At 34.0% G+C, this 24,795-nt stretch overlaps 5 protein-coding genes across 9 annotated transcripts; 4 read left to right on the forward strand and 1 right to left on the reverse strand.

Annotated features, from left to right (window-relative positions):
- Nucleotides 1-299: 299 nt before the first annotated feature.
- On the reverse strand, nucleotides 300-1,844 carry TIM17-2 (translocase inner membrane subunit 17-2). Of its 2 annotated transcripts, NM_201892.1 has the most exons (3): nucleotides 1,646-1,720; nucleotides 451-1,373; nucleotides 324-334 (listed from the first exon to the last, which is right to left on the reverse strand). In NM_201892.1, the coding sequence occupies exon 2, from the start codon at nucleotides 1,338-1,340 to the stop codon at nucleotides 609-611; it is 732 nt and encodes a 243-aa protein (NP_973621.1). In that variant the 5' UTR covers nucleotides 1,341-1,373; nucleotides 1,646-1,720; the 3' UTR covers nucleotides 324-334; nucleotides 451-608. The 2 variants fall into 2 exon arrangements, with proteins under 2 accessions (NP_181277.1, NP_973621.1); NM_129296.4 differs by having other exon boundaries at nucleotides 300-1,373; nucleotides 1,646-1,844.
- Nucleotides 1,845-2,700: 856 nt separating this feature from the next.
- Nucleotides 2,701-7,852, forward strand: AT2G37420 (ATP binding microtubule motor family protein). 2 transcript variants are annotated; one of them, NM_179950.3, is made up of 20 exons: nucleotides 2,701-2,942; nucleotides 3,031-3,336; nucleotides 3,405-4,135; nucleotides 4,214-4,370; nucleotides 4,454-4,523; nucleotides 4,623-4,699; nucleotides 4,769-4,822; nucleotides 4,925-5,005; nucleotides 5,092-5,203; nucleotides 5,286-5,372; nucleotides 5,444-5,619; nucleotides 5,702-5,863; nucleotides 5,966-6,073; nucleotides 6,154-6,312; nucleotides 6,396-6,479; nucleotides 6,568-6,773; nucleotides 6,864-6,965; nucleotides 7,041-7,150; nucleotides 7,225-7,376; nucleotides 7,461-7,852. In NM_179950.3, the coding sequence occupies exons 2-20, from the start codon at nucleotides 3,040-3,042 to the stop codon at nucleotides 7,653-7,655; spliced, it is 3,120 nt and encodes a 1,039-aa protein (NP_850281.1). In that variant the 5' UTR covers nucleotides 2,701-2,942; nucleotides 3,031-3,039; the 3' UTR covers nucleotides 7,656-7,852. The 2 variants fall into 2 exon arrangements, with proteins under 2 accessions (NP_850281.1, NP_001323679.1); NM_001336659.1 differs by having other exon boundaries at nucleotides 2,771-3,336; nucleotides 7,461-7,836.
- A 922-nt stretch (nucleotides 7,853-8,774) lies between these two features.
- On the forward strand, nucleotides 8,775-9,714 carry ZAT11 (C2H2 and C2HC zinc fingers superfamily protein). The gene has a single exon (NM_129298.3). It carries the CDS (start codon nucleotides 8,944-8,946, stop codon nucleotides 9,478-9,480), a length of 537 nt encoding a protein of 178 aa, NP_181279.1. The 5' UTR covers nucleotides 8,775-8,943; the 3' UTR covers nucleotides 9,481-9,714.
- A 2,583-nt stretch (nucleotides 9,715-12,297) lies between these two features.
- Nucleotides 12,298-13,402, forward strand: AT2G37435 (Cystatin/monellin superfamily protein). Its single transcript, NM_179951.2, has 5 exons — nucleotides 12,298-12,331; nucleotides 12,419-12,579; nucleotides 12,683-13,025; nucleotides 13,119-13,164; nucleotides 13,289-13,402. Exons 1-3 carry the CDS (start codon nucleotides 12,313-12,315, stop codon nucleotides 13,016-13,018), a joined length of 516 nt encoding a protein of 171 aa, NP_850282.2. The 5' UTR covers nucleotides 12,298-12,312; the 3' UTR covers nucleotides 13,019-13,025; nucleotides 13,119-13,164; nucleotides 13,289-13,402.
- A 7,131-nt stretch (nucleotides 13,403-20,533) lies between these two features.
- Nucleotides 20,534-24,642, forward strand: AT2G37440 (DNAse I-like superfamily protein). Of its 3 annotated transcripts, NM_129299.4 has the most exons (11): nucleotides 20,534-20,649; nucleotides 21,627-21,743; nucleotides 21,825-21,909; nucleotides 22,012-22,068; nucleotides 22,549-22,633; nucleotides 22,729-22,833; nucleotides 22,924-23,281; nucleotides 23,369-23,553; nucleotides 23,642-23,747; nucleotides 23,850-23,998; nucleotides 24,090-24,642. In NM_129299.4, exons 2-11 carry the CDS (start codon nucleotides 21,720-21,722, stop codon nucleotides 24,373-24,375), a joined length of 1,440 nt encoding a protein of 479 aa, NP_181280.3. In that variant the 5' UTR covers nucleotides 20,534-20,649; nucleotides 21,627-21,719; the 3' UTR covers nucleotides 24,376-24,642. The 3 variants fall into 3 exon arrangements, with proteins under 3 accessions (NP_181280.3, NP_001323804.1, NP_973622.1); NM_001336660.1 differs by lacking the exon at nucleotides 20,534-20,649 and having other exon boundaries at nucleotides 21,482-21,743; nucleotides 24,090-24,598; NM_201893.2 differs by lacking the exons at nucleotides 20,534-20,649; nucleotides 21,627-21,743; nucleotides 21,825-21,909; nucleotides 22,012-22,068 and having other exon boundaries at nucleotides 22,108-22,633; nucleotides 22,729-22,890; nucleotides 22,924-23,040; nucleotides 23,089-23,281; nucleotides 24,090-24,598.
- The last annotated feature ends 153 nt before the right edge of the window (nucleotides 24,643-24,795 follow it).

Genomic DNA, 24,795 nt, shown 5'->3' on the forward strand with positions numbered 1-24,795 from the left:
ACTAGAAGAGGAAATGTAAATATCACAAATCAAAACGCTGATCTCTTTCCTTAATCCGAATATTGTTGGTGTGACCAAGCTTTTGTGATCCTACTTACTAAGAAGTAACAAGCACAACAATTATCATGAATCAGTACTGCTAAGGATATATGATTGTTGTTAGAACTGTTCATCTTCTGATCAGTCTGAAGATTTCACAAACCACTCTGATTGATCTTTTTCTGAAGTTTTGAAGTACTTGCTGTGACTACAATATAATTGCTGTGTTTGAGTTGTGTGGATGGGCTAAGATATTGGACCAAGGGATTCATTTCCAATGCTCAAACATTTTCCACTGGCGAATATTGTTAAAATCTATAACTACATTATTTAAGAACCAACAATATCTGTGGAATGGTTTCACAAAGAGAATATTCCTAGATTGAGTGCATAAGCTCATTGAAACATAACCATAAGTGAAAAGAGAGAGAACATAGCATGCTGATTCTTCCATGAACAAGAAGAATTCAGCTGAGAACTTAGGATAGACAAAAAGACGACGAAATGGAATTGATAGTTGAGGCAGTAGGTAAACCATTGGATGACAGAGAAATAGATGTCCACAAAGCTTACTTGAACTCAAATGATGGCACCGGAGGAGCATCAAAACTCTCCAACACCTCTGTTTTACTTTCACTGCCTGGTTGCACCTCCTCCTTTTTCTTATCAAAAAGCCCTCCAAACCATGATGATGATGATGATGATGAAGCTGTATTCTGGTTTTGACTCTCTGACCTTATCTGTGCTTGACTCTGCATCTGCCCCATCTGCATTCCTTGCATCCCAGGCATTCCTTGCATTCCGGGCATCCCAGGCATTCCCTGCATTCCCTGCATCCCAGGCATTCCTTGCATTCCAGGGTCCTCCATCATCATATTCTGAGGCTGAGCCAGTACCTTGTTCAACATGATCCCAGCTCCTTCAATCAAAGCAAGCAAAACCCCTCCAAAAATAGCTGATCTCGAAGCAGCACCAGCCCCTTGCCGCATAGACAGAAACCCTCCAGTTGCAGCACCAGCAATGATAGAGTTCCAAGGATCCTCCTTTTGCCTTAGGTACACCATGGTACAGTCAAATGTCGAGAATAAACCTCCCCAAACAGCAAAACTGCCTCCAGTACGAGGTGCGTTCATGCTCACCGATTGTGTTCCTCCAACAAAGCGACTACCTTTAGGAGAATTGTAAGTCCCTTTAATGAAATGAAAGGCAGATCCTCCAACAGCTCCCATACCAAAAGCACCACCGATATCATCGAGTATACGATCAGGGCAAGGCTCCCGAGATGTCTCTGGTGTTCCCATTATTAGATGCCTCAGGCAATGATTCTATCAAACCTGTAATCAAATGAATATTGATTCATTAACAAATAGTAAGAAATTTAGGGTTTTGTAAGTCACTGCGAAATCAACAAATAGATCTCTGACTAATTCCAATTAAATACTGAACATATACAATCGAACGAAGAAGATTAGGGTTTATCAAAGATCCGTACTTTACGATCGAAAGCAAACCATAGAAAAAGGTGGAAACTTTGTGTATAGAAATGAATCTAAGAGAATTGAGAAAGCACTGTTGTTGATGATAGATGAGAATCGAAGAAGCATACCTGAGACTAACGAGGAATTAATCGACGGACGAGTTTTAGAGACGAGTTTGAGAGAGAGAGAAAAAATGAAGGAGGTGCGACGGTGAGCGAGAGAAGGAAGGTAAAAGAAGAAACGGCGTCAGGGTTTATTAGGGTTGGCTAGAAAAAAATAAACAAAAAAGTTACAGCGACCAAACTATTTTGCGTTTAATTTTTTGTCAGCTTTATTTTTCCGACACTGTTGCGTTTTTTTTTTTTTTTTTTAATTTCCCTCTCTTTTTTGCCGGCATCGCTCATTTTTCTTTTCTTTTCGAATATGGTTGCTTTATTTTTTATTGTTTTAGGATAATTTCGTTCAGTAAAATTTAAAAAAGGAGCCAAAAGTTTTTTCAATTGCCCAAACTAGTTAAAAGAAAGACCTGAGAGAGAAAGTAATTAAACCTATTAATAAAAGCCCAAATAGTTAGTAGAAGATTTAAAGTAGAGAAGCCCAATTTGGAGTAGCCCAAGTTTGGAGTAGCCCAAGTTTGGAGTAGCCCATAGACTAAGAAAAGATTAAAGGATGTTGTTGTCTGTTTACCCGTCTTGAACTCACGCTTAAAAGCTCCTTTATAATGCAAGAATGTCATTAACTCTCTTACAACGGTACGTTAGTGTATAATGTATACAGATTGTTAATATATATTGGTCTTCACAAGTTACAACATTTGGATTAATCACACATAGAACAGTTGGAGACTGAATTAAATACTCTCATATTCAATTACAAATTCTTTTGTGTTTTCTTTTCTTTCTCTCTAATTTTGTCAAATCAATGATAATAATGAGCTAATGATCATTTTTTTAATTTATCCATCTCCAATAGTGCTGATTCCAAATTCTTTCCCCAAAAAAAAAGAAGTAGTAAATCCATCTCACATATATATGATTGTATTGGCAAAAGTGTTTATTTAAGAATAAAATCAGAAAGTAGTAGATTTACAATTCCTTTTTTTTTTTTCCCTTTTTTCCATGTTTACAAATCATAAAGTTGTTGGATTATTGGAACAATTTTTTGACTGAAATATTTAATATCATAATACCTGTAAATAAATAATCTAGCAATATATGAATACTGAGACAAAAAAGAAGAAGATATTTGCGACTTTTAAAAAAACTTTTGAAATTAAAGGTAGTGTTGAGCTCTCTAGTAATTCGAATTTGGATCTGCTTCCACTCCCAACGGTTACTTACCCTAATCTTTTTTTGTTCTTCAAATTCTCTCTCAAACTTGAAAAGAAGTCTCTCTTTCGATCTCCAGGATTCGGCTCTGTTTCCTGTAAGTGAATCTTATTTAGAATTCGAATCTCTGGGATTCTGATCCAACCTTTCTCAATTGATTAGGGAATTTGAATTTGATTTCACAGAAATCGAAGATGTCGTTTACGCCAGAGGTGGTATCAAGGAAAAGTGGAGTAGGAGTGATTCCATCACCTGCACCGTTTCTAACTCCTCGTCTCGAGAGAAGACGACCTGATTCTTTCTCTAACCGTCTCGATAGAGATAATAAAGAAGTCAATGTTCAAGTGATTCTACGATGCAAACCATTAAGTGAAGAAGAGCAGAAATCTAGTGTTCCTAGAGTCATCTCTTGTAATGAAATGAGAAGAGAAGTCAATGTTCTTCATACTATTGCTAATAAGCAAGTAGACCGTCTTTTCAATTTCGACAAGGTTGGTTGGTCTCTTTCTCTACTTGATGGTTTTGTATTCAAGGGTCTCTGATGGTGTTTATTCTATAGGTTTTTGGTCCTAAGTCACAACAACGGTCTATATATGATCAAGCTATTGCACCTATTGTTCATGAAGTCTTGGAAGGTTTTAGCTGTACTGTGTTTGCTTATGGACAAACAGGAACTGGGAAGACTTACACTATGGAAGGTGGAATGAGGAAAAAGGGAGGGGATTTACCTGCGGAGGCTGGGGTGATTCCCAGAGCTGTTAGACATATTTTCGATACTCTTGAGGCGCAAAATGCTGATTACAGTATGAAAGTAACATTCTTGGAGCTTTACAATGAGGAAGTTACGGATTTGTTAGCTCAAGATGATTCCTCAAGATCTTCTGAGGATAAGCAGAGGAAGCCCATTTCTTTGATGGAGGATGGGAAGGGTTCTGTGGTTTTAAGAGGTCTTGAAGAAGAAGTTGTGTACAGTGCTAATGATATATATGCTCTTCTTGAACGAGGTTCATCTAAAAGGCGTACAGCTGATACTTTGTTGAATAAGAGAAGTAGTCGATCTCATTCAGTGTTTACTATCACTGTCCATATAAAGGAAGAGTCTATGGGAGATGAAGAGTTAATCAAATGTGGGAAGCTTAACCTTGTGGATCTAGCAGGATCTGAGAATATCTTACGGTCAGGAGCTCGAGATGGCCGTGCACGAGAAGCAGGAGAGATTAACAAGAGTTTGCTTACACTAGGCCGTGTGATTAATGCCCTTGTGGAACATTCTTCTCATGTACCTTACAGGTACTTGCCTTGTCCTACAACTATATATGTCTACTGTGGTAATATTTGTGTTTTTTGAAAGCATACTTGTGGTTGCAGGGATAGTAAGCTGACAAGGCTTTTACGGGACTCTCTAGGAGGAAAGACAAAAACTTGTATCATTGCTACAATCTCTCCATCTGCTCATTCCCTAGAGGAAACTTTAAGTACTTTGGATTATGCCTATCGTGCCAAGAACATCAAGAACAAACCTGAGGTTTTGTTTATGCTACCATATCTCATCTTTATTTATCAATGTACCCTTAATTTCTATCCTTCTAACTAGACGTGTCTCTGCAGGCAAACCAGAAGTTATCCAAGGCTGTGTTGCTTAAAGATCTTTACTTGGAGCTTGAGAGAATGAAAGAAGGTATGAACACAACATTCTGTTCTATATTCTCCAGATTTTCTTATGTATATTATCAAATGAGCTATTGGATTAGTTAAAATTGTTAAACAATCAATGCAGATGTAAGAGCAGCAAGGGATAAGAATGGTGTTTACATTGCACATGAAAGATATACACAAGAAGAAGTTGAAAAGAAGGTAGATTCAAAAGAAGACACTTAAGTGTATATTCATTTTATGCTGGGCTTAATGATCACTTTGTTTCAGGCGAGAATTGAGAGGATAGAACAGTTGGAGAATGAACTAAATCTCAGTGAAAGTGTACGTCTGCCTCACATTATCTCTTAACATTAAAGTGTATCTGTACGTTAGAAACTAAATTAATTTTCTCCCATTGGAACTTAAGAGGCTTCTTTTATGCAGGAGGTTTCCAAGTTCTGTGACCTTTATGAGACTGAGAAAGAGAAGTTACTGGACGTTGAAAGTGACCTTAAGGACTGCAAGGTGATTAGAACTTCCGTGACTTAGTATCCAGATTATTCATCCTTTTAGTGAGAGTTTTCTTGAAATTTCAAACATTCATGATCCAGAGAAACCTGCACAATAGTAACAAGGACTTGCTAGATCTCAAAGAGAATTATATCCAAGTTGTTTCAAAGTTAAAGGAAAAGGAAGTCATCGTCTCCAGAATGAAAGCTTCAGGTAACAGTTCTTACTCAATACTTTTTCTTTACATGCTTCCGATTTCTTGGGTTTGTTGCTTACTCATATTTTTCTTGAACAGAGACTTCTTTGATCGACCGTGCAAAGGGGTTACGTTGTGATCTGCAGCATGCGTCAAACGATATAAATTCGTTGTTCACAAGATTGGGTACTTCTTCTTTCCTATTTCTAAGGGTGAAAATAAGATCTGTCATGTGCTGATTTTTCTTGTTTCTGCAGACCAAAAAGACAAGCTGGAATCCGATAACCAGAGCATGCTTCTGAAATTTGGATCACAACTTGATCAAAACCTTAAAGATTTGCACAGAACAGTTCTTGGATCAGTCTCTCAGCAACAGCAACAATTAAGAACTATGGAAGAACATACCCACTCATTTCTTGCTCACAAATATGATGTAGAAAAAAGACCATACTTATGTCAATTCACTTTTTGCTTTGAACCAGTTGATCACACTAGTGGTTGATTTACTCACGCAGGCAACACGCGATCTGGAATCAAGAATTGGGAAAACATCAGACACTTATACTTCAGGAATAGCAGCCTTGAAGGAGTTATCTGAAATGCTACAAAAGAAAGCCTCCTCTGATCTGGAGAAGAAGAACACTTCTATAGTATCACAAATAGAGGCTGTTGAGAAAGTATGAACAAAATCGAGCTATGAAATACTAATTCACCTCTTGCTGTGTTTCTATATCTTAGCATGTGTTTTGGTAATAATTCAAGTGCCTTTCTCTTCTTAGTTTCTCACTACATCAGCAACAGAGGCTTCTGCAGTCGCTCAGGACATCCACAATTTACTTAATGATCAGAAGAAGCTCTTAGCACTTGCTGCAAGACAACAAGAGCAGGTGCTGTAAAAATCACTTTCTGGATTCTTGTTAGTTTTACTATTTTTCTGAAAATTCAAGTTTGTTTTCAACTTATCCAGGGCTTGGTCAGAAGCATGAGATCTGCACAAGAAATTTCCAATTCAACTTCAACCATTTTCAGTAACATCTACAACCAAGCCCATGACGTGGTGGAAGCCATTAGAGCAAGCCAAGCAGAGAAATCAAGACAGCTTGATGCTTTTGAAATGAAGTTTAAGGTGAGCTGGGACAAACTCTTAAAGACTTCAATTATATATGTTCTGAGAGGTTCGCACAAACTCATCCGTTTTGATGAAAACAGGAAGAGGCTGAAAGAGAGGAGAAACAAGCCTTAAATGATATCAGTCTGATATTATCAAAGTTAACTTCAAAGAAAACTGCAATGGTGAGTCTTTAACCATTATAACCCCCTTAGGCTTGTTTTATTCATCAGTTGAATCAAACTTAAAGACTGATGCTCTATGTGTTTCTAGATTTCTGATGCATCAAGCAATATCCGGGAACATGACATACAGGAAGAGAAGAGATTGTATGAACAAATGTCTGGTATGCAGCAAGTCTCGATTGGTGCAAAGGAAGAATTGTGTGACTATCTAAAGAAAGAGAAAACTCACTTCACGGAAAACACAATAGCTTCAGCTGAGTCTATCACAGTCATGGATAGTTACCTTGAAGATTGGTATAAATTCCATCTCCCCACTGCTTTCTATTCAAACCTCTCACTTAATTTGCATTATGTCTTCTCATACAAAGATTGTATTTATTGCAGCTTGGGAAGGGCCAATGATTCTAAAACATTGTGGGAGACCACTGAAACAGGCATAAAGAACCTTAACACGAAGTATCAACAAGAACTTAATGTCACAATGGAGTAAGTTTTTAACTTCTGTATCCGTGCATCTCTCTGTTTCCACATCATTTCACTGAATAAACTATCTACGTATAGGGACATGGCAAAAGAAAATGAGAAGGTGCAAGATGAATTTACATCCACATTTTCCTCAATGGATGCTAACTTTGTCTCTAGGACAAATGAACTTCACGCAGCTGTTAATGGTAACCACACTAAACCTCTGTTCCATTCCCTACTCAAGAACTACTCAAAAACGTCCTAATCCTTGGTTTTACAGACTCATTGATGCAAGACCGTGAGAACAAAGAAACAACAGAGGCTATAGTAGAGACTTGCATGAACCAGGTCACATTATTGCAGGAGAATCATGGACAAGCTGTTTCAAACATTAGAAACAAAGCAGAACAGTCTCTCATAAAAGACTATCAGGTACTTAAGCAATCATAATGGAAAATCTATAGTGTGATCTATATGTGTATACATTAACAGCAAAGCTTTGGATAAAATGAACAGGTTGATCAGCACAAGAACGAAACACCAAAGAAACAATCCATAAATGTGCCAAGCCTGGATTCGATTGAGGAGATGAGGACTTTGTTTTCGCAGAATACTCTCAGCGAAGAACACACAAGTTTGGAGAAAATATCAACAAAACAAGGACTTGGCGAAGCTAACAACAGAACTCCATTCTTGGAAGTAAACAAATGAGTAAAAAAGAAAGCTTATGTTCATCAGCTGGATGAGTGTAGAAGATTAAGACTGTGTAAAGGTTGTTATGTAGTAGTACGCAAGCTTATGTTGTCATGGATAAATCTGGTTATATTTTGACATTAAACCGGTATGCAGATTGCTGAAATTTTAGATTTTATGGATGACGTTTCCGGTTAAATTGGCTTATTTTCTCATTTGAGTCAACCAAATATGAAAAAAAAGAAAAGTAAAGAGAGAACAAAAAGAACACAAGACTTTGCATTGCTTCCACAAGAAAACATAATAAAGTCAAGAATAAGCACATACCTCTAATAGTCTAATTTACCACTTTTTTTTTTACTTTGACTTGCTCTTCCATAAAATTCAATTGCTGTCGTCAAGAATCCGTCACTGGTGACGATTTCAGTATTGAGCTCTTATTACTATCTAGATGAACAATGTATCAAAAAGGCTTTTGTTTGGTCTCTAGTGCATGTGTTTGACCAAATTGAATTTTCTCTTCGAACAAGGTAATGATTGTATTCGAACTTGGATCTGAAGATTACTTTTGTATTTTAGCTTTGCGCAAGTTTGAAGATTTATTTTTTTATAAAAAAAAAGTCTTGAAGAATGTAGTTTTTTTTTTACTATACAATAAAATATGAAAAAACAGTTTACCAAAGGGGAAGAATTACTTATTTAGAGCTCTTTAAGGCTGTATTTTCCAATGATTAGTCTAAAGTACATTGAAATCCTTAATTTTATATTTTTTGATTAGGATACAGTTGGTTAGGTGTTGATATAAATTATTAAGTTATGCCTGTGGCAAGCAAGTCCATGAGAAACCAAGTTGCTTGATTTATTCTGTGTTGTGTACACATGTGTTGACTATGCTACTTTTGTTAGATTCACATTTTTAGCAGTAGAAGTTTCTAAGAAATGAGAACTATGTGATGTATTACGGGAAAGACGATATTACCCTTGTTATTCAACACCCGTGGTATGCATTGTGCCGGCGGTCGAAGGGTGATATTGAAAATGTCAACTTGTCTCAAGTCAGAGAATCAGTGCTCTGGTAGTTGTGTTAGATAGAATATTAGTTTAGACGACTTCTTTTGGTCAAACTACTAGAAAGTCCAACCTTTTAGGTAATTGCTCTTATATAAATATACATTACTTCTAAGTTCTCAACCTTCATTACAAATCCTCTCAATTCAGGTTTCTTTTCTAACAAGCAAAAACTCCAACCTTTACTTTATTTTTGTTTTGTTTTGTAACCCTCTCAGATCTTAATTCTCAAAGAAGTATGAAGAGAGAAAGATCTGATTTCGAAGAATCCCTCAAGAATATTGACATTGCTAAATGTCTGATGATACTAGCACAAACCTCCATGGTCAAACAGATCGGTTTGAACCAACATACCGAGAGCCATACAAGCAACCAATTCGAATGCAAAACATGTAACAAGAGATTTTCTTCGTTTCAAGCCCTTGGTGGCCACCGGGCAAGCCATAAGAAGCCAAAGCTCACCGTTGAGCAGAAAGATGTGAAACATCTTAGCAACGATTATAAAGGAAATCATTTTCACAAGTGTTCCATATGCAGTCAGAGTTTTGGGACCGGACAGGCTTTAGGTGGTCACATGAGACGGCATAGGTCAAGCATGACGGTCGAGCCATCGTTCATCTCTCCGATGATTCCATCCATGCCGGTTTTGAAACGATGCGGTAGTAGTAAGAGGATTTTGAGTTTGGATTTGAATCTGACTCCGTTAGAGAATGATCTTGAATATATCTTTGGGAAGACATTTGTCCCAAAAATAGATATGAAGTTCGTTCTTTAGTTTTTTTTTTCTTTATCTTTAAGAAGACATTTGTCCCAAAAATGATTCATTTGTATTGTAATTCCTATTCTTTTAATTCTTCAAACGTTAATGTCAACAAACTTCATGGTATATGTGTGGGGTCCCTACTCCCTATATAGTATATTCATATGTGCGTTCTTGGTTATCATGTACGCTAGAAAAAGATTTTAAACTAAATTATTTAGTTTCCATTCCTGGAACAAGTACAACATATTCATAAGCGGGCCAAATTTTGGGCCATATCCCCTATGGAATTGGAAACATATTCCTTTTGCCTTGGCATGTATGATATGCAACAAAGGATCCTGAATATATTACGTTTATCATTTTTTTGCCAATGGCTTGAATTTATATTAGATGATTTTTCTCTAGACAATTGCAAAATTCTATTGTCGTCATCACTATCGTCGGATATTTCTTATTTTTGCCATCATCATGTAATTTAGGATATGACATGCTTTGATTATTATCATTTTTTTCAGTGGCTTTAGTTTTGATGTTAGATATTATAAATTTATAACAAGCTTGATCCTCTCTAGTTACCTAAATTATATTGTCGTCAACTCGTCATCACTAGTGTAAAAATATCTAATTAATTTCTTCAGTTTAATTAATTTCCATTCAATTTTGACAAAAAGAAGAAAACAAATCGAAAAAAAAGAGAAGAATGACCGTTCGGAATTAAAACAATGCATGAGTTTTTAACTCTTATAGCTCTTCAGTATAACTTGTTCTTTAATGGCAGTAAAAATAAAGAATGTAACTTGTTTTTCTTACTCTAATGTCATTGTACAGTCTGTTATATATTTTGCTTCTATTTCTTTTAGTTACATCTAAAAAATAGGTGTAAGACACAGTTATAGGATTTATAGCTATAGGTCGCCAGGTAAAATGTACATAATTATGTGGGAAAACCTTAATTTCTGCTTCTGCATTTCTGCTTCCGTCTTTCGGCTTCTCAAGGTTTAATTTATGTTTTTTAACGCCTTTCAACACTTAAAGCACTACATCGCCGTGTTTGTAAGATACTTTCTCTCATTCCTTTTAGGTTTTTCTCCAGCGCGTGTTTATTAATTAGATTTAATATAAAATGAATTTTATCATCTCAGTTCTTTAAATCTTCATCATTATTTCGTCAAATACATTAAAATAGCCAGAAAAAATCAGTATATAGATGCTAGATCATGTGTTTGTGTGTGGATTTTATTTTCATTTTTTCGCCTCATTCATTATTTCGCTTGATTCATTATTTTGCCTAATTCATTACTTAGATAGTTTTTGTATACAATAAAAATGCAACTTTTGTGTTATACACTAGTTTTATGATTCTGAATGCTTACAACTTTTGTCTCATATGGTTTTCATCTCTTTTAACCTTTGGATTTTTAGATACAACATATTAGTGCAGATCTCGTACGTTTTGTGTTGTTCTTCACAGTGTAGAGATGATAGATAAGAGAAGAAATACAACAAAAGTGAAAGGAAAAGTTCGAGCAACTGATGACGTGGTAAACAGTTTTTCCTTCCATTTTTGTAGATTAGTGATATCTAAAATCTACGTATTATTATTAATGTAATTTTCTTTTTTTTTATACATGCATTTTCAGAACTACCAGATATATACAAAAAACTTGTTTTTTTCATTAGGAGTGTGTAATTACAGTTTGTTTATTTCAATGTGTGTTACAATTTTTGTTGTTCTTACTTACACGATTTACCTAAAGGTTTTCCTTTCCAATATTCTTGGAAAATAGTTCAAAATAATAAAATGGTTTTGCGGGAAGTCACTGATCAAGGAAATATGGGTAAGTCTTTTTACTATGTACCTTAACATTTACTTGATGAATGATTTTATAAAAACGTTAGGTATTAGTACAAGATCAAATTAAAAGGTGACGCCATTGTTTAGACATGTCTTAAATTAGAGAAACTTAACCTTAAAACTTGACAAAAAGTATATTTCCTTAATTTCAAATAATTCAACCTTAAAGCTTATACGTTTGTTGTTCGTCCCTGGAAAAATTTGTCATTAGATTTCTTATAACGATTTTCCTTAATCAATCACAATTACTTTTGTTTCGTTTACTTTTTAATGAGAAATAATAATGTGCATGATTTAATCTGAATGATAGGTTACTGTTGGACCATCTCTTACAACAGAATGATTGGGGGCCCATTTATACATTCATGGTAGAATTCCTTCTGGAATTCTCTTCAAAGCATCTATTTGCCCAAATTGAAGAAAAAAAATCAAATGGGAATTTAAAGAAATACAAAGGATTGATAAAATTTCTTAAGGATAAAGGGCTGGTTAGAGAAGAGGATTGCAAATGCTTTAAAGAACAAAATGACGTAACTTTACCTTTCTAATATTTTATCCTTACAGCCTTTTTAGTTTTTTCCCACTCATTATCCTTTCTCTTTCTTTTCAAGTTTCACTTTTAACCAATCTGAGACCCAAACTGAATCCCTTAACCATACATGTTGATTAGTGGGCCAAATTTAGGGGCCCAGCCTGAGTTAGTACTAATGATTTTATTACTTATGTATTACTAATGATTTCCGGGTCGAATAGCAATACGGGTAACAGGTCGGATATTTTAAAAATAAATCTGATACTCGATCCTTACGTACGGGTAATAGAATTACATTATTTTTTACCCGACTAAGTTTACTGGTACCCTTTTTTCAAGACTGGTACGAGTCGGGTAACATGTATCGTCCTAGTTGACAAAATTACATAATTAAATTTATAGGGTTCTTGTTTAATATTAGGGTTACTGTTTTGTTCATACACGCAAGGCGAATTCGATGGGGGATGATTTACCAGGTACTGAGGTACGAATTCAACTCTGTAAAATTTTGTTTATATATCGGAACAAATCCCTAATAAAGTTAGATATTTTTCCTGTCTCAGATTGGAGAAATAAGCTGGAACCTGTGTTTTTGGAATTTGAGGATGGTTGTGTTCCTGAGGAACATTATTATCCGTGTATAAGACGCCGTGAGGATGAAGAGCCCAAGATCTCGGCGGAAGAAGAGTATTACCTCATGGTGAAAGAAGTCGAGGATTCCAAGGTTTTCTTCATGTTGTTGATTCTTGGTAAAAACTATAAAGACAGATTTTAGTCTGTCAAGTTTTCTTTATCTGTTTGGAGAATTCATCTTGTGTGTTATATAGGGTTTTGACATCGATTTCGCCAAGTTCCGCTGCGTTTTCAATTACCGACCAGTTGATCTCGATGACAACGAGTTGGCTTTGGAACCAGAAACTACCAGAGAGTTTATGGACAGACTGTGTCGGAAATCCCTTGAGCATTTCAATGAAATTCATAGTACAAAATATGAATTTGTCAGGTTTATCAAAGCCAATCATCACGTCTCTGCTGGCATGATGTATTTCATTACCTTTGAAGGTAAGCTACTTTCCAATGATGATGACTCAAAACAGTTCCAAGCTAAGCTCTGCTATTGCGGTGGTACCCCCGAAATCATCTCATGCGAACTCAAACCCTAGAGAAAAGGTAAATTCGATGCTTGGTCTATCTTTGTTTTCTTTTCTGTTGACTTCAGTTTGTTACTGGTTATAAAATTCTGTTCGGATTTGTTTTTGGCAGTTCACTCCATCGAAGCACCGGAGAAAGAAGATCCCAAGAAACCAAGGTTTATATATATCTTGTCTTTGTTACTTTGATCAGTCTTTTCCTTTCTTTGTCTTCTTTCTTACGGAAGGAAGGTTCTTTTACACTGTCCTGAATGTTACTTTTTGTTTTATTGACATCTTTAGATTGACACTTGAGCCATCTAATGTCAGTCTAATACGGGTCTGAGTGGGTGATCACACGCAAGCACTCTCGTGACAATTGACCGTCTAGTTCTATGATGATAATGTAAACTTGATTACCAATATGAAACAGTGTCTTTACCAAAAATAGCTAATAGTTCATAGCTAAGCTAGGACCCAAAAAGATAGAAAAGTCTATATGAAACAGTTGGCAAACTCTGTAATGCTGATTTAATTTGTTACCCGTGGTTCTTGAAATAGTCTTCATGGTTGTTCTCTTCGAACTAGCTAGGAAAGTGTCTCTAATGCATCGGTCATTATGTTTAAAAACAACTGATGCAGGAGAAAACAAGGCGTTGTGGAGCCTAGTGGTTTCATTCTTTCCAAAGCATGTATACTGTTGCATCTGTGAGTCGCAATATGCTTTAAATTTGAGAGATAGTTAGAAAAGCTGATGATAGCCACAATCTAAGGAAAGATGAAACTTGGTACAATGTATTTACTTTTATGCTCATAACATTGTAACAGATCAAAGTATATCACAAGTAAATAGCAGCAGAACGGGTAAACTCGTTTCTTTAATACTAGTACCAAAGATTTAGCAAGTGCAAAAATCAAGGTCATACATGCATTCGCTTCTAATTACGACCAATATGGCAATAATACAAAACATTAGTACAATAATCAAGTAGCCTTCTAATAGTTGATTTTTTTTTTAACACTGTAATTATAAAGTCTGCGTCAACTGAGCTTAACTTTGCGTGTTGAAGAAAGTCAAAGGTCCTCTATTTTGGAGCACGCAATTAATTGCCAACTTTAGCGACCAATTAAAAAGTGTTTTAGTAACATATGATAGCCACTACTTCTCATCTACCACTATCATCACATGGTCCACATGTAGTATAGTTTACTAAATATTTTCATGCGAACAAGTACAAATATATAAAAGACAAACATGTAACATATGCATGCGCGGCGTCAAACATGATGAATCATTTTGTAGTATTGTAGAATGTAGTTCGATGTATCAAGTTTTGATTCTGAAAATTTGGTGACTTAAGTTTACTGAAGGACTATGTGTTTAATTAGTTTTTAAGGGACTCACTGGTTCAGCATATATGTATGTAGAATGCATGCGTTTATATGAGAACTCTCACTTTTTCATCAAATTTGGACGAGTTTTGAAAACGTTACGGGGACAGACATATAACTATATATAACACATAGCGAAACATGGATCCATGCATATGAGATAACACACTTGTTTCTCATCATCGTATATTCGTATGTATGCATAAAACATATTCTCCACTAGCTAATCTGTCAAATGCTTGTTATATATTGCTCAACTTTATTGGTTAGTGATGGCCCAGTTTGGTGTGTACCACTAAAATTGCATAATCTTAAACAATACCTAAATTCTAGCATTCAGGAATTTCTTTTTGGATGCATGAAATGCTCAATTCTATTAAGTATTAGTTGATGCATGAATCACGTATATCACATTAACGTCTATATATATCCCACTTATCTCAACAAATCATTGGTTATAATTATCCTATTAACTAATATTCGGAACATCCCACTTAGGTCGGTGGTGGTGCTTCCAAAATTTTAGGACTCTAGTAAAAATGGAAATCAATCCCAACGAACCCGATGGTCCAAATTCGATTCATTGTCTGCATTAGAGATCGTAAAGAATTTTTTATTGGTCTTAGTGGGTTGTTTAGTCATCAAAATAATAAAATTAATGTAATATTCTTCTATTAACTATATATATATATATATATATATATTAATATTAATATAATGCTTGAATAGGCTAGTTATAAGAGGTTTAAACCATACCCTGCTTTGGCATGAAGTGCAGTTCGTGTTATTCTCAAGCGATCTTTCACGTCATTGCTTAGCTAGTTACTATTAACCGAATGTCAATAAAGCTCATTGAAACTCCTAATTCAAAATAGTAATTACTAGCCATGTTATAACAGTAAAAGATTCCAGTGGCCAAATCAATAGGATCGACACATGTTTTTGGATAATCGTCCATGATGTAGTAAACTGATATAGTATGACGCAAAAAATATTCACTACTTATATAATTTTGAAAGATATCCAATATAAAATATCAACCTTTTATAATTTGTGAACGTTCGGTATGGTATATATATATATATATAAATGTAACAACGTTTTTTTTTCGTTTTTTTTATGTCAAACAAAATTTCTATTCACTTAAACATCAAAAGAGTCACGGATAGGATCCAATAATAACATTTTAAGAAGTTGAATACATTGAGCAAAACATGTAGTCTTGTGATTAGTGTTAGTGATATCACTGTACTACTAAATTCAAACTCACAAGTATATTATATATTATTAGCAAACCAATAACTAAAATATATTTCATTCAAAAACAATTAACCAAAATATATAATTCACAGTTAACACATATACTATTGTTTTAGTTAGAATATATATGAAATTACTCTAGCTTCCGCTGCCCAACCCAAATCTCAGCAGTTACTTGTGATTGCTTCCAACCATAACCACACTCATCGGAATCGAGGTCCTACCACAATCACACCATTTAATTAGTATGAAATTGTGACTACTTAAAAAATAGATAATAATAATCTTCAATTATATATATATCACTTGATATGTTTTATGAAAAAACAAATTTCCTTAAAATGATAATTTTATAGTTTATACTTTATATATAACCTCGTTAGTAGTTCATATTATGTTTAATTCATTTATTTATAGTAGCATATATCTTATGATTCTTTTCTTACTTTTTTTTTATGTGCAGCAGATCTTTTCTTACTTAATATTTTCTAATTCTCTATCATGGAATTTTTCTAAATAAAACAGTTACTTGATGAAAAAAAAAAGAGTTACTTCAAATTTTGACTAAAAACGAAATAAAGTTCCAGTATATTATATAAGTTAACTAATTTATATTTTATATATTTGTAACTAATTTTTTTTCTCAGTAACTTTTCCCATATTGTGCTTTTAAGGCTAAATGCTTTTCTAGTAGAAACTTCTAAGGAAAAAAGTGAACCTGTGTGTCTTAAGAAAATATCTTACAAATTGCTAAATGTTTTTTTTTTTTTTTAACAGAACGGCTAAATGGTTTTCAGATGGAAAGTTCTACGAATAACGTACGGGGATTAGAATTACATCAATCAATTAAAATGAGAGCGATATTTATCACGATTTGCGCATATTAAAGAGGCATAACTAAGAAAAGTGGGTCACTCACTTGCCTGCCAAAGCTGGCCATATGAGAGCACTTTCTCGGAGAGTAGTGGTACCAACTTCCCTCTCTACACAATCATTGGTTTCTCAAGTCTATCATCAAAAGTAAAATTGATTAATGGTCTTTTGTATTAATTATAGACTTTTCTTCAAAAATAATCTTTACAAAAAGTGTTATATGAAGCCGTAAAACACATCCGATTTCTAACTAAGTGTATAAGTAAAACATATATATACCCGTTACATCTGTCCAAAAAAAAAATATATATATACCCGTTACACATGTATATGGTGTTGGTTGAAACTAATGGACTAAATTTAGCATAAGATGACCAAAGGACATACATGAGTTTGGTTGTTATGCTATTTTAGCGCTTGTGTTTACGTTGTTACATAATAGTTAGATTCTGAATTAGATATTTCACATCTACCTAGTTCCAATTTATATCTGAATTTGCTTCTGCAATATATGATCATGCATGGCACTTTTACATCTCATTAACATTCATAATTGTTTTACATTCTTCCCTTTTCGAAATATAGATCGGACATGTGCATCTATTTGGGAACTTAACTTTTAGCAAGTGAGTTTAATGATTAGAACACTTGATTCTAGTCACTAATCACTAATCATATTGGTACAACTCTAATAATTGGATTATACTTTCGTTCTTTAGCCTTTTTCTGATTTTTATTCTCCTTTTGTAGATTATTAACCAACCCCACTTTTCATTGTTCCATACTTCCCCATTCCATCTCAAACGCTCGTTAGCCTTTTTTGATATTTAATTAATTAACATATTCTTCCAATCATACTTTAATATTGTCAGGGATTTTGTAGATATATTCACCTTTGCAAAGAAATTAACAATTCTTGATTAGTTATACGTATTTTCGGTTTATTAGTCGAAAGCCATTAACTCCGAGTTTAAACTTCGTTCAAGAGTTCTAAGAAGTAAGAACCCTTTATTTTTTCTTGCATCAAAGATATACCTTATCAAAAAAATTGTGATGATATAGATGATTTTGATAATTAAAGTTTCTTTTATATGTGAATTTCAATGTACGTCGTAACACCGCGACGACAATAACATAAATCAATATCCTAAAAATCATGATATGATCATCATAAATTAGTTTTTATCTCTTTATAAAACACTAATCTTCATTTATTTTCATCAATATATATATTGATGAAAAAGTTATATAGACTTTTCATTTATTTTCTGCCAATAATATGTAGACCTTAATTTAATTACCTCAAGTTTAGTGACTTAACAAACCAAAACGTTATATATATGTGATACTGAATATATGATAGACTATGACTGTTTTATGTTTAAACATAGGGTTCTTTTCTAATCTAAGCATTAGTTCACAAATCACAACCTATATACTATCCATACTCTCTAATTTCGAGCGTTTTAATGGCTATACTCTAGTTGTTCGGTTCTAAATTTTTTCTGTTTTGTTGTAGGCAAAAACAATACAAAATTTCTTGTTGTTACTCGGATCTAAAATTTTGTTTTAAACTTAGATTAGACGACACCTAGTAAAACAATTGTGATCACGGGTCAATATATGTCTTAAATTGTAAACTTGAGTATTTGTCCTTTTATGAACTTCACTTGTTTTAGTCAATAATTCTTTTCCTGTCGACCTCCTTGGTTTATTACTTAATGGCTGAAAATGTTACTTTAATGACACATTCATGTAATCAAGAATTCAACTTTTATTACTAAGATTATAGTATTCAAAACATTTTTGTTGTCAAATTCCATGTCTGTACGTTGACATATATACGATAATCGAAGACAAATGCTCAGAAACGAAATATGGACAAATATGACATATAGATCAGTATCAAGAGATTTGAGATAATGAAACATTACTTGTCGTTTGTAAAATCCGACGTGCCTGTTAGGTCGCCCGCATTATTTCAATTAATTTCCACAGACCCGTAAAAATAAGCCACAGTTGCAAAATGTTAAAAACTTTTAATAGTTTAATTCCAAAGGGGAAATATATAAGCGATAAAAATATGCACATTGGAAGCTTCTTCGACTAGTCAAACGTCTAAAACTCCGAAAGAACAATTATCTTAATAAGTTAATTAGCTTTAGAAGAGAGATTAATAATTGTTAATACATGGGGGAACATGGAACTTCATTTCTCCTTGTATAAAATGGATCGATAAGATCATATCCATGGTGAGAGAGACAGGAGATCAATAAATGCGAGAATTTAACCTACCTGATCTATATATGTTGCGTTAATATACGGACCGTAGATAAATCAGGACGTGTCGTCTAAGATTATGTGATTAGTTGGTTATTAATTATATTTAAATACATGTTTGTGGAATTCTGATTTGTACGAAGACTAAAATAATAAAGGAGCTCCAACACATGTCCTAGTGTTAAGCACGATGACGATTCGTAGGTTTTTGTGGGTTAGTCAACAAAAGAGCCTTCAAAAGTTCAATTTTGCCGAGGTTTTTTTTCACCCATATAGGCGTCTGTATATATAGATGGCTGATGGCTCTAATAAAGATGTTAATTAAAAAAGTACAAGAAAATGTTTAAAACGTTCAAGGAAATCAGTAACGTTATTATTCAATGGTGTAGGTTGCAGAAGTATATATATATTAACTAAACATTCATGAAAAAGTGTCCAATATATAACTTTGTCTATTGTGTGTAAACTGTGTGAAGATAAATAATTGGCTTAAACCAATAATTTCTTAGGATTGCTGCCCTTTTACATTTTTGAAGCATGAGAATAATTTCATAATTGGTTTTATATTTCTTTAGATATATTCCCGAAAGTTAACATGTTTGAAGATAAAAGCAAAATAGTACACATTTTCAAAAGAACTTAACTGATTTGACCAAGACATTTGTACGGTATGTGTCAACTCTGCCAAATGCAGTTTGATTTGCAGTATTTTCCACGTCTGAAAACCTTTTTTCCTTGAAAAAGCATCTTCTTTTGTTTTAAGGAAACTAGGTGTAAATGTATGTTGCTAATATTAAATATCACAACCAAATTAGAAAAAGAAACAAAAGTTTCAAAAAAAAGTATTTAAAACTCCCATTTTGGTAAGATTCAAAATGTTATATGTACCACTGTGCTAAAAAGTTTATTGTGTCATTCATATGGTGAATCAGTACATCACATTTCATTTATGTCTATATTTGTGAGGAGTTTAATAAGTTTCAAAGAACGATTGGAGAAGACGATTGAATAATTGAGTTCATTCTCGTAAGTAATTAGTTAATTTGACTATCGTAACTAAATCCTACATGTTTCGATTATACTCATAATTTCAATGTTATGACAAAACCGTGGGCTCAATATGAAACTTGTGTCAAGAAGTCAACCAGACAAGAGGATTCATTTGAGAAATGCCAAGGAGTTGACCGGAATTTTTAAATCGTTGGAAAATGTAATTCATGTTATGTTATTTTGAAGCGAGTCCAAATTATGAATGATTCCACTTTAATAGTCTAAAGAATAAAAACTTACTAAGGACCTTTCATTCAATTTATATTTTATTTTTTTGGATCGTATTTTATTATTATAGATTCAAATATGTTAATAAGACTTTATATCCAAATTCATACTAATATTTTGTGAATATTTAATAGACAAAAGGTATTCTTGATCCACACACATTTCCTAATTTCTAGGTCTCCCATAACCAAAAATATACTAAATTTCCAGTATTACAAAGAAAAGAAAACCGTATAACTTCCTTTTTCCACAAACCTTCTATAATTAACACGATTACCATAGCTTTCTACTACTAACCTTCCCATCCTAATTCACATTTAAATAACCGTGCCTAGGTAATGTAAAGTATCATTAAATACTAAAAATATCACACATAAAATATTGGTCCAATGAGTCCACCTCACACATAACACAACTTTTATAAATTCCAATTTACAGCCGTATAAGTGCACAATGTTTCTCTTCATCCTTCACAACTTTTCTCTCTCTCCCTCACAAGTTTCTTTCTTCTCCTCAAAAATTTAAACTGGCCCTTCTCCATTTTCGTTCACAAAACCTTGTTTTGTATAACTTATACTCATGTAAGTTCTGCTACTAACTCTGTAATAACCTTTTTGTTCCTTGATGAAGAAGTCGTTTTCGGACAAGACTGTTTATTGTTTGAACTCACTAATGTCTTCGCTTGAATTTTCCTGCCGCCTTCTTCTTTGTTACTCGCTCTGTTTTCTTCTTCATGAAAGCTCTGTTTCCTCATTTTCTCCTTTAACACTATGACACACAATTTTTTCCATCTCCTCTATAATAAATACTTTCCAATTTTTATCCTTTATCTCATCGATTAAAACTATCAAATCGATCTTGTTATTGCACCTTCCTAATTCAAAGATGGGTACGCTTATATTTTTGTATAATTAGCTTTTATTTCGAAATCAAGAAACAAAGTTTCAATTTTGGTTTTGTCTATGTTTCCATACACTCTGTTTTTTTCCTCTCTTAAATGCTAAGCTTAAACCAAACTCCAAAAGCATTTACATCTAAACATGGCTTCTTCCGTATCATGCATGATATGTGTTAATTAAATTTTCCAACATGCTTTTTACATAATTCTCCTTAATTAAGACTCTTGGTCTGGTCTCTGTTTTGTTATTAAAAATCTTAGTTTCTGGTTTCCATACACTCTGTTTTACCTCTTTGTAAAGGAAGCATCTAGATTGTTCCGTTTCATGACATGTATTAATTAAATTTTCCAACATGCTTGTTATAGAATTCTCCTTAATTAAGAGCCTCTAATTAATCATTTCTCTAGTTTTTAAAATATCTGTCTCCAATTCTCCTGCAACTAGGATTTTTATATACTTCCCGTTGAATTTCTTAGCTACTAGTAGTATTATTTTTGGTTCAATTTTTGTCTTCGTTTTCTTATTTTACATTTTAATTTCTGTCTTTCTTGCTTGTTGATTGGACCCAAATTGCTTAAGATATATTATTCGTCATTATTTTTCATTAATTTCGCTTTCATTTACGCGCACTAATATCTTGCTTACCTCTAAATTTGCAGATCCTCATCCTTTATAATCCTCTAGATTGTGGTTCTAGACATTTTACAAACAACGGTGGCGGAAAAAACGGCAGAACGTTCTATTACACAAATATGGGCAAGATCTTGAAATCTAAGGTACGTTCTGTAAACAATGAAACTACATCTCGTTTATTATTCTCCTTTACTTTCTTTGCTGAAAACGGCTCCGTTTAACAGTCTTCTTGGCCAAGAACCGTCGTGAGGAAATGGTTAAACCTACGTAGCGGCGCTTACGAATTTCACTCTGATTACCCAGTCAAAGGTGAGATATTAACTCGTGCCGTTTTAGATATTTTTGCTCAAATTTCTTGCCGTTTTTTTAATATTCTCGTCTGACTTACCGGAGGTTTTTTTTTCTTTCTAGGGATGGAGCCAAGGCGAAAAAGCTGCTCCGACATGATCGTGCCGGAAAATTTTCAAGGTAAAAATATAAAAACTAGCTCATGAATTTGATTTAATTATACTACTATTGTTTTGTTGCATCGAAAACGGCGTCGTATCTATTGTCCGTAGACCGTACTGAATTGAGACTGTCTCCGTACCAGATAAAGCTTTGGGTCCATCTCTAACCGTAGGATTAGACATCTGTGTTAAAAACGACGGCATATAAGAAACTGAGATTTTCTCTTGAAAATCGTGTTTTTTTTGTCGGAAAAAAAAAAAAAAAAAAAACGAGTTTACAAATGAAAATTGTATCATCTGTATCCACGTGTAGGGTGAGAGATTAGGTTTAGGCGGTAAGTTTAAAAAAGTCTTTGGTTTTAGGTGTACTTGCCACTCTCACCATTCACCAGTTTTTGTTTTATCCACATAATATCTCTGTCTGATTATAATAGTCTAAATACTAATTAAGTGAAGTATATAACTAATTGGTTTTGTTTATGTTTTGTGGTTGAAATAGGTTGGTTGGGCCAAGGAAATGGGGATTTAAAACATTCAACCGGTGAACAACATGTGACACGCGTTGATGACAAACTTGATCTTAAGTAATAAATACTTCCATGATTAACCTATAATTTAGCTCTGGTCTATAATTAGCTATGATCATTAACGTCGTAATTGTTTAATTGTTGATGATTAGAATGTTTGTGGGGACATGGAACGTGGGAGGGAAGTCGCCACATGAAGGATTAGACTTAAAAGATTGGCTTAAATCTCCGGCTGATGCAGACATTTACGTGCTAGGGTATGCATATAATCATATTAATTGGTTTTATCGTACTTTTAATATACTTTTTCTGGAGTAATTATAACATCAATACTTTGTTTTGTTTAGGTTTCAAGAAATCGTGCCGTTAAATGCCGGTAACGTACTTGGAGCCGAGGATAATGGCCCTGCGGCTAAGTGGTTGTCTCTTATCCGAGAAGCCTTGAACAACACCAACAATTTATCGCCAAATGAGCTCGAGCATACGAAATCATCACAACAGCCCCGTTTCAGCTTCTCAGGCCTCTCAGATGATACCCCAATCCCATGCAATTCAACTCCTCCTCGCGGCTATAGCCTTGCGGCGAGTAAACAGATGGTGGGGATATTTTTGTGTGTGTGGGTTAGAGATGATCTCCGGAAACGTATAACCAACCTCAAGGTTTCATGTGTTGGCCGTGGTATCATGGGATATCTTGGAAACAAGGTTAGTCTAAGTTTCAACAAAACTGATTCTAAGAAATTTTGATAATCTGTATGCTTGGTATAGCTAACGATGTACAACCTTGTGTAGGGCTCGGTTTCGATCAGCATGTCGTTGCATGAGACAAGTCTATGTTTCGTTTGTACGCATCTTACGTCTGGAGAAAAAGAAGGCGACGAGCTTAGAAGAAACTTAGATGTGACCGAAATATTTAAGAGGACAAGATTTTCACGTTCTTCTAAAGATTCTCGACCGGAGACAATAATGGACCATGAGTAAGTCTATGAAAAATTAATGTTCGAATACTAGTTTTTTAGTAAAGTAAACATTTTCTAATCGTTTAAATACATGGTTGTGTTACAGTAAAGTAATATGGCTCGGAGATTTGAATTATCGGCTAAGGGCGAGCAGTGACTTGCATGAACAGCTTAGAAACCATGATTGGGAATCACTTCTAGAGAAAGATCAGGTTAATATAATTTTTAATTTAAAATTGATTGGTTTTTCTGTTATGATTGCTTATATAAGAGTAGTTAAACTAAAACATGTTTCTTTCTTTTTTCTATTTCAGCTTAAGATAGAACAAAGAGCTGGTAGAATTTTTAAGGGATGGGAAGAAGGGAAGATTTATTTCGCACCAACATATAAATATCGAATAAACTCTGATAATTACGTTGTCCAAACCGAAAAATCAAAGGAAAAACGAAGAACTCCGGCTTGGTAAGATAATTAACATGCTCTAAATATTTTATAATGATGATGATCTTAAACGTTGTGTTTCTAATGTTGTTTTCAAAATCATTTATTTCAGGTGTGATCGGATATTGTGGAAAGGTGACGGAATGAAACAACTTTGGTACGTGAGGGGAGAGTCGAAATTCTCGGACCACAGACCGGTTCAATCTCTATTTTCGGTACATATTGACTTGAAGAATCAATCGAACCGGAAAACTAAACCGGTTAACCAAAATCATCGTCCAAACCCGGTATTGACTTATACGTGCCACGGGAAAGTTCAAGCTGAAGAGATCTTGTTGCTCACACGTGCACAGAGTTGTATAGATACACTACCTAGACTTATTTCGTCCGCTTCCTAATTTTCTTTTGTTTTTTGTTTCGATTTCTTTTTGGATGTTTTCATGTTGACAAAGAAGAGATGACACATGGATTCCTAGGATTGGACAATGGAGCTTTCAAATTTGGCAAAAGCAGGATTGTTTTAAATTATTTTAATATTGGGTTAACGTCTTTTTTTGTTTGTTTCCCTCTATTAGCTAAGTTTTGGTTTAGACTTTAGATCGAATTGTGGAGTTTTTAGTTTTTGACTTTGTTTACATCAGCTTTTGTTTATATATAATAAAATTGAAAAATCTAGTTATATTATTTTGCTATTTTCCGGTAATTAGACAAACTTCATTAATGGACCCAAAGATCCTTGTACAAAAAAACTATCATTATTATTACTGATCAGTAAAATTAATATCCCCTCGGTGAAAAACCGTAATACGCCCCTCGTT

Source organism: Arabidopsis thaliana, chromosome 2, assembly GCF_000001735.4.
Source record: "Arabidopsis thaliana chromosome 2, partial sequence".
Taxonomy (NCBI): Eukaryota; Viridiplantae; Streptophyta; class Magnoliopsida; order Brassicales; family Brassicaceae; genus Arabidopsis; species Arabidopsis thaliana.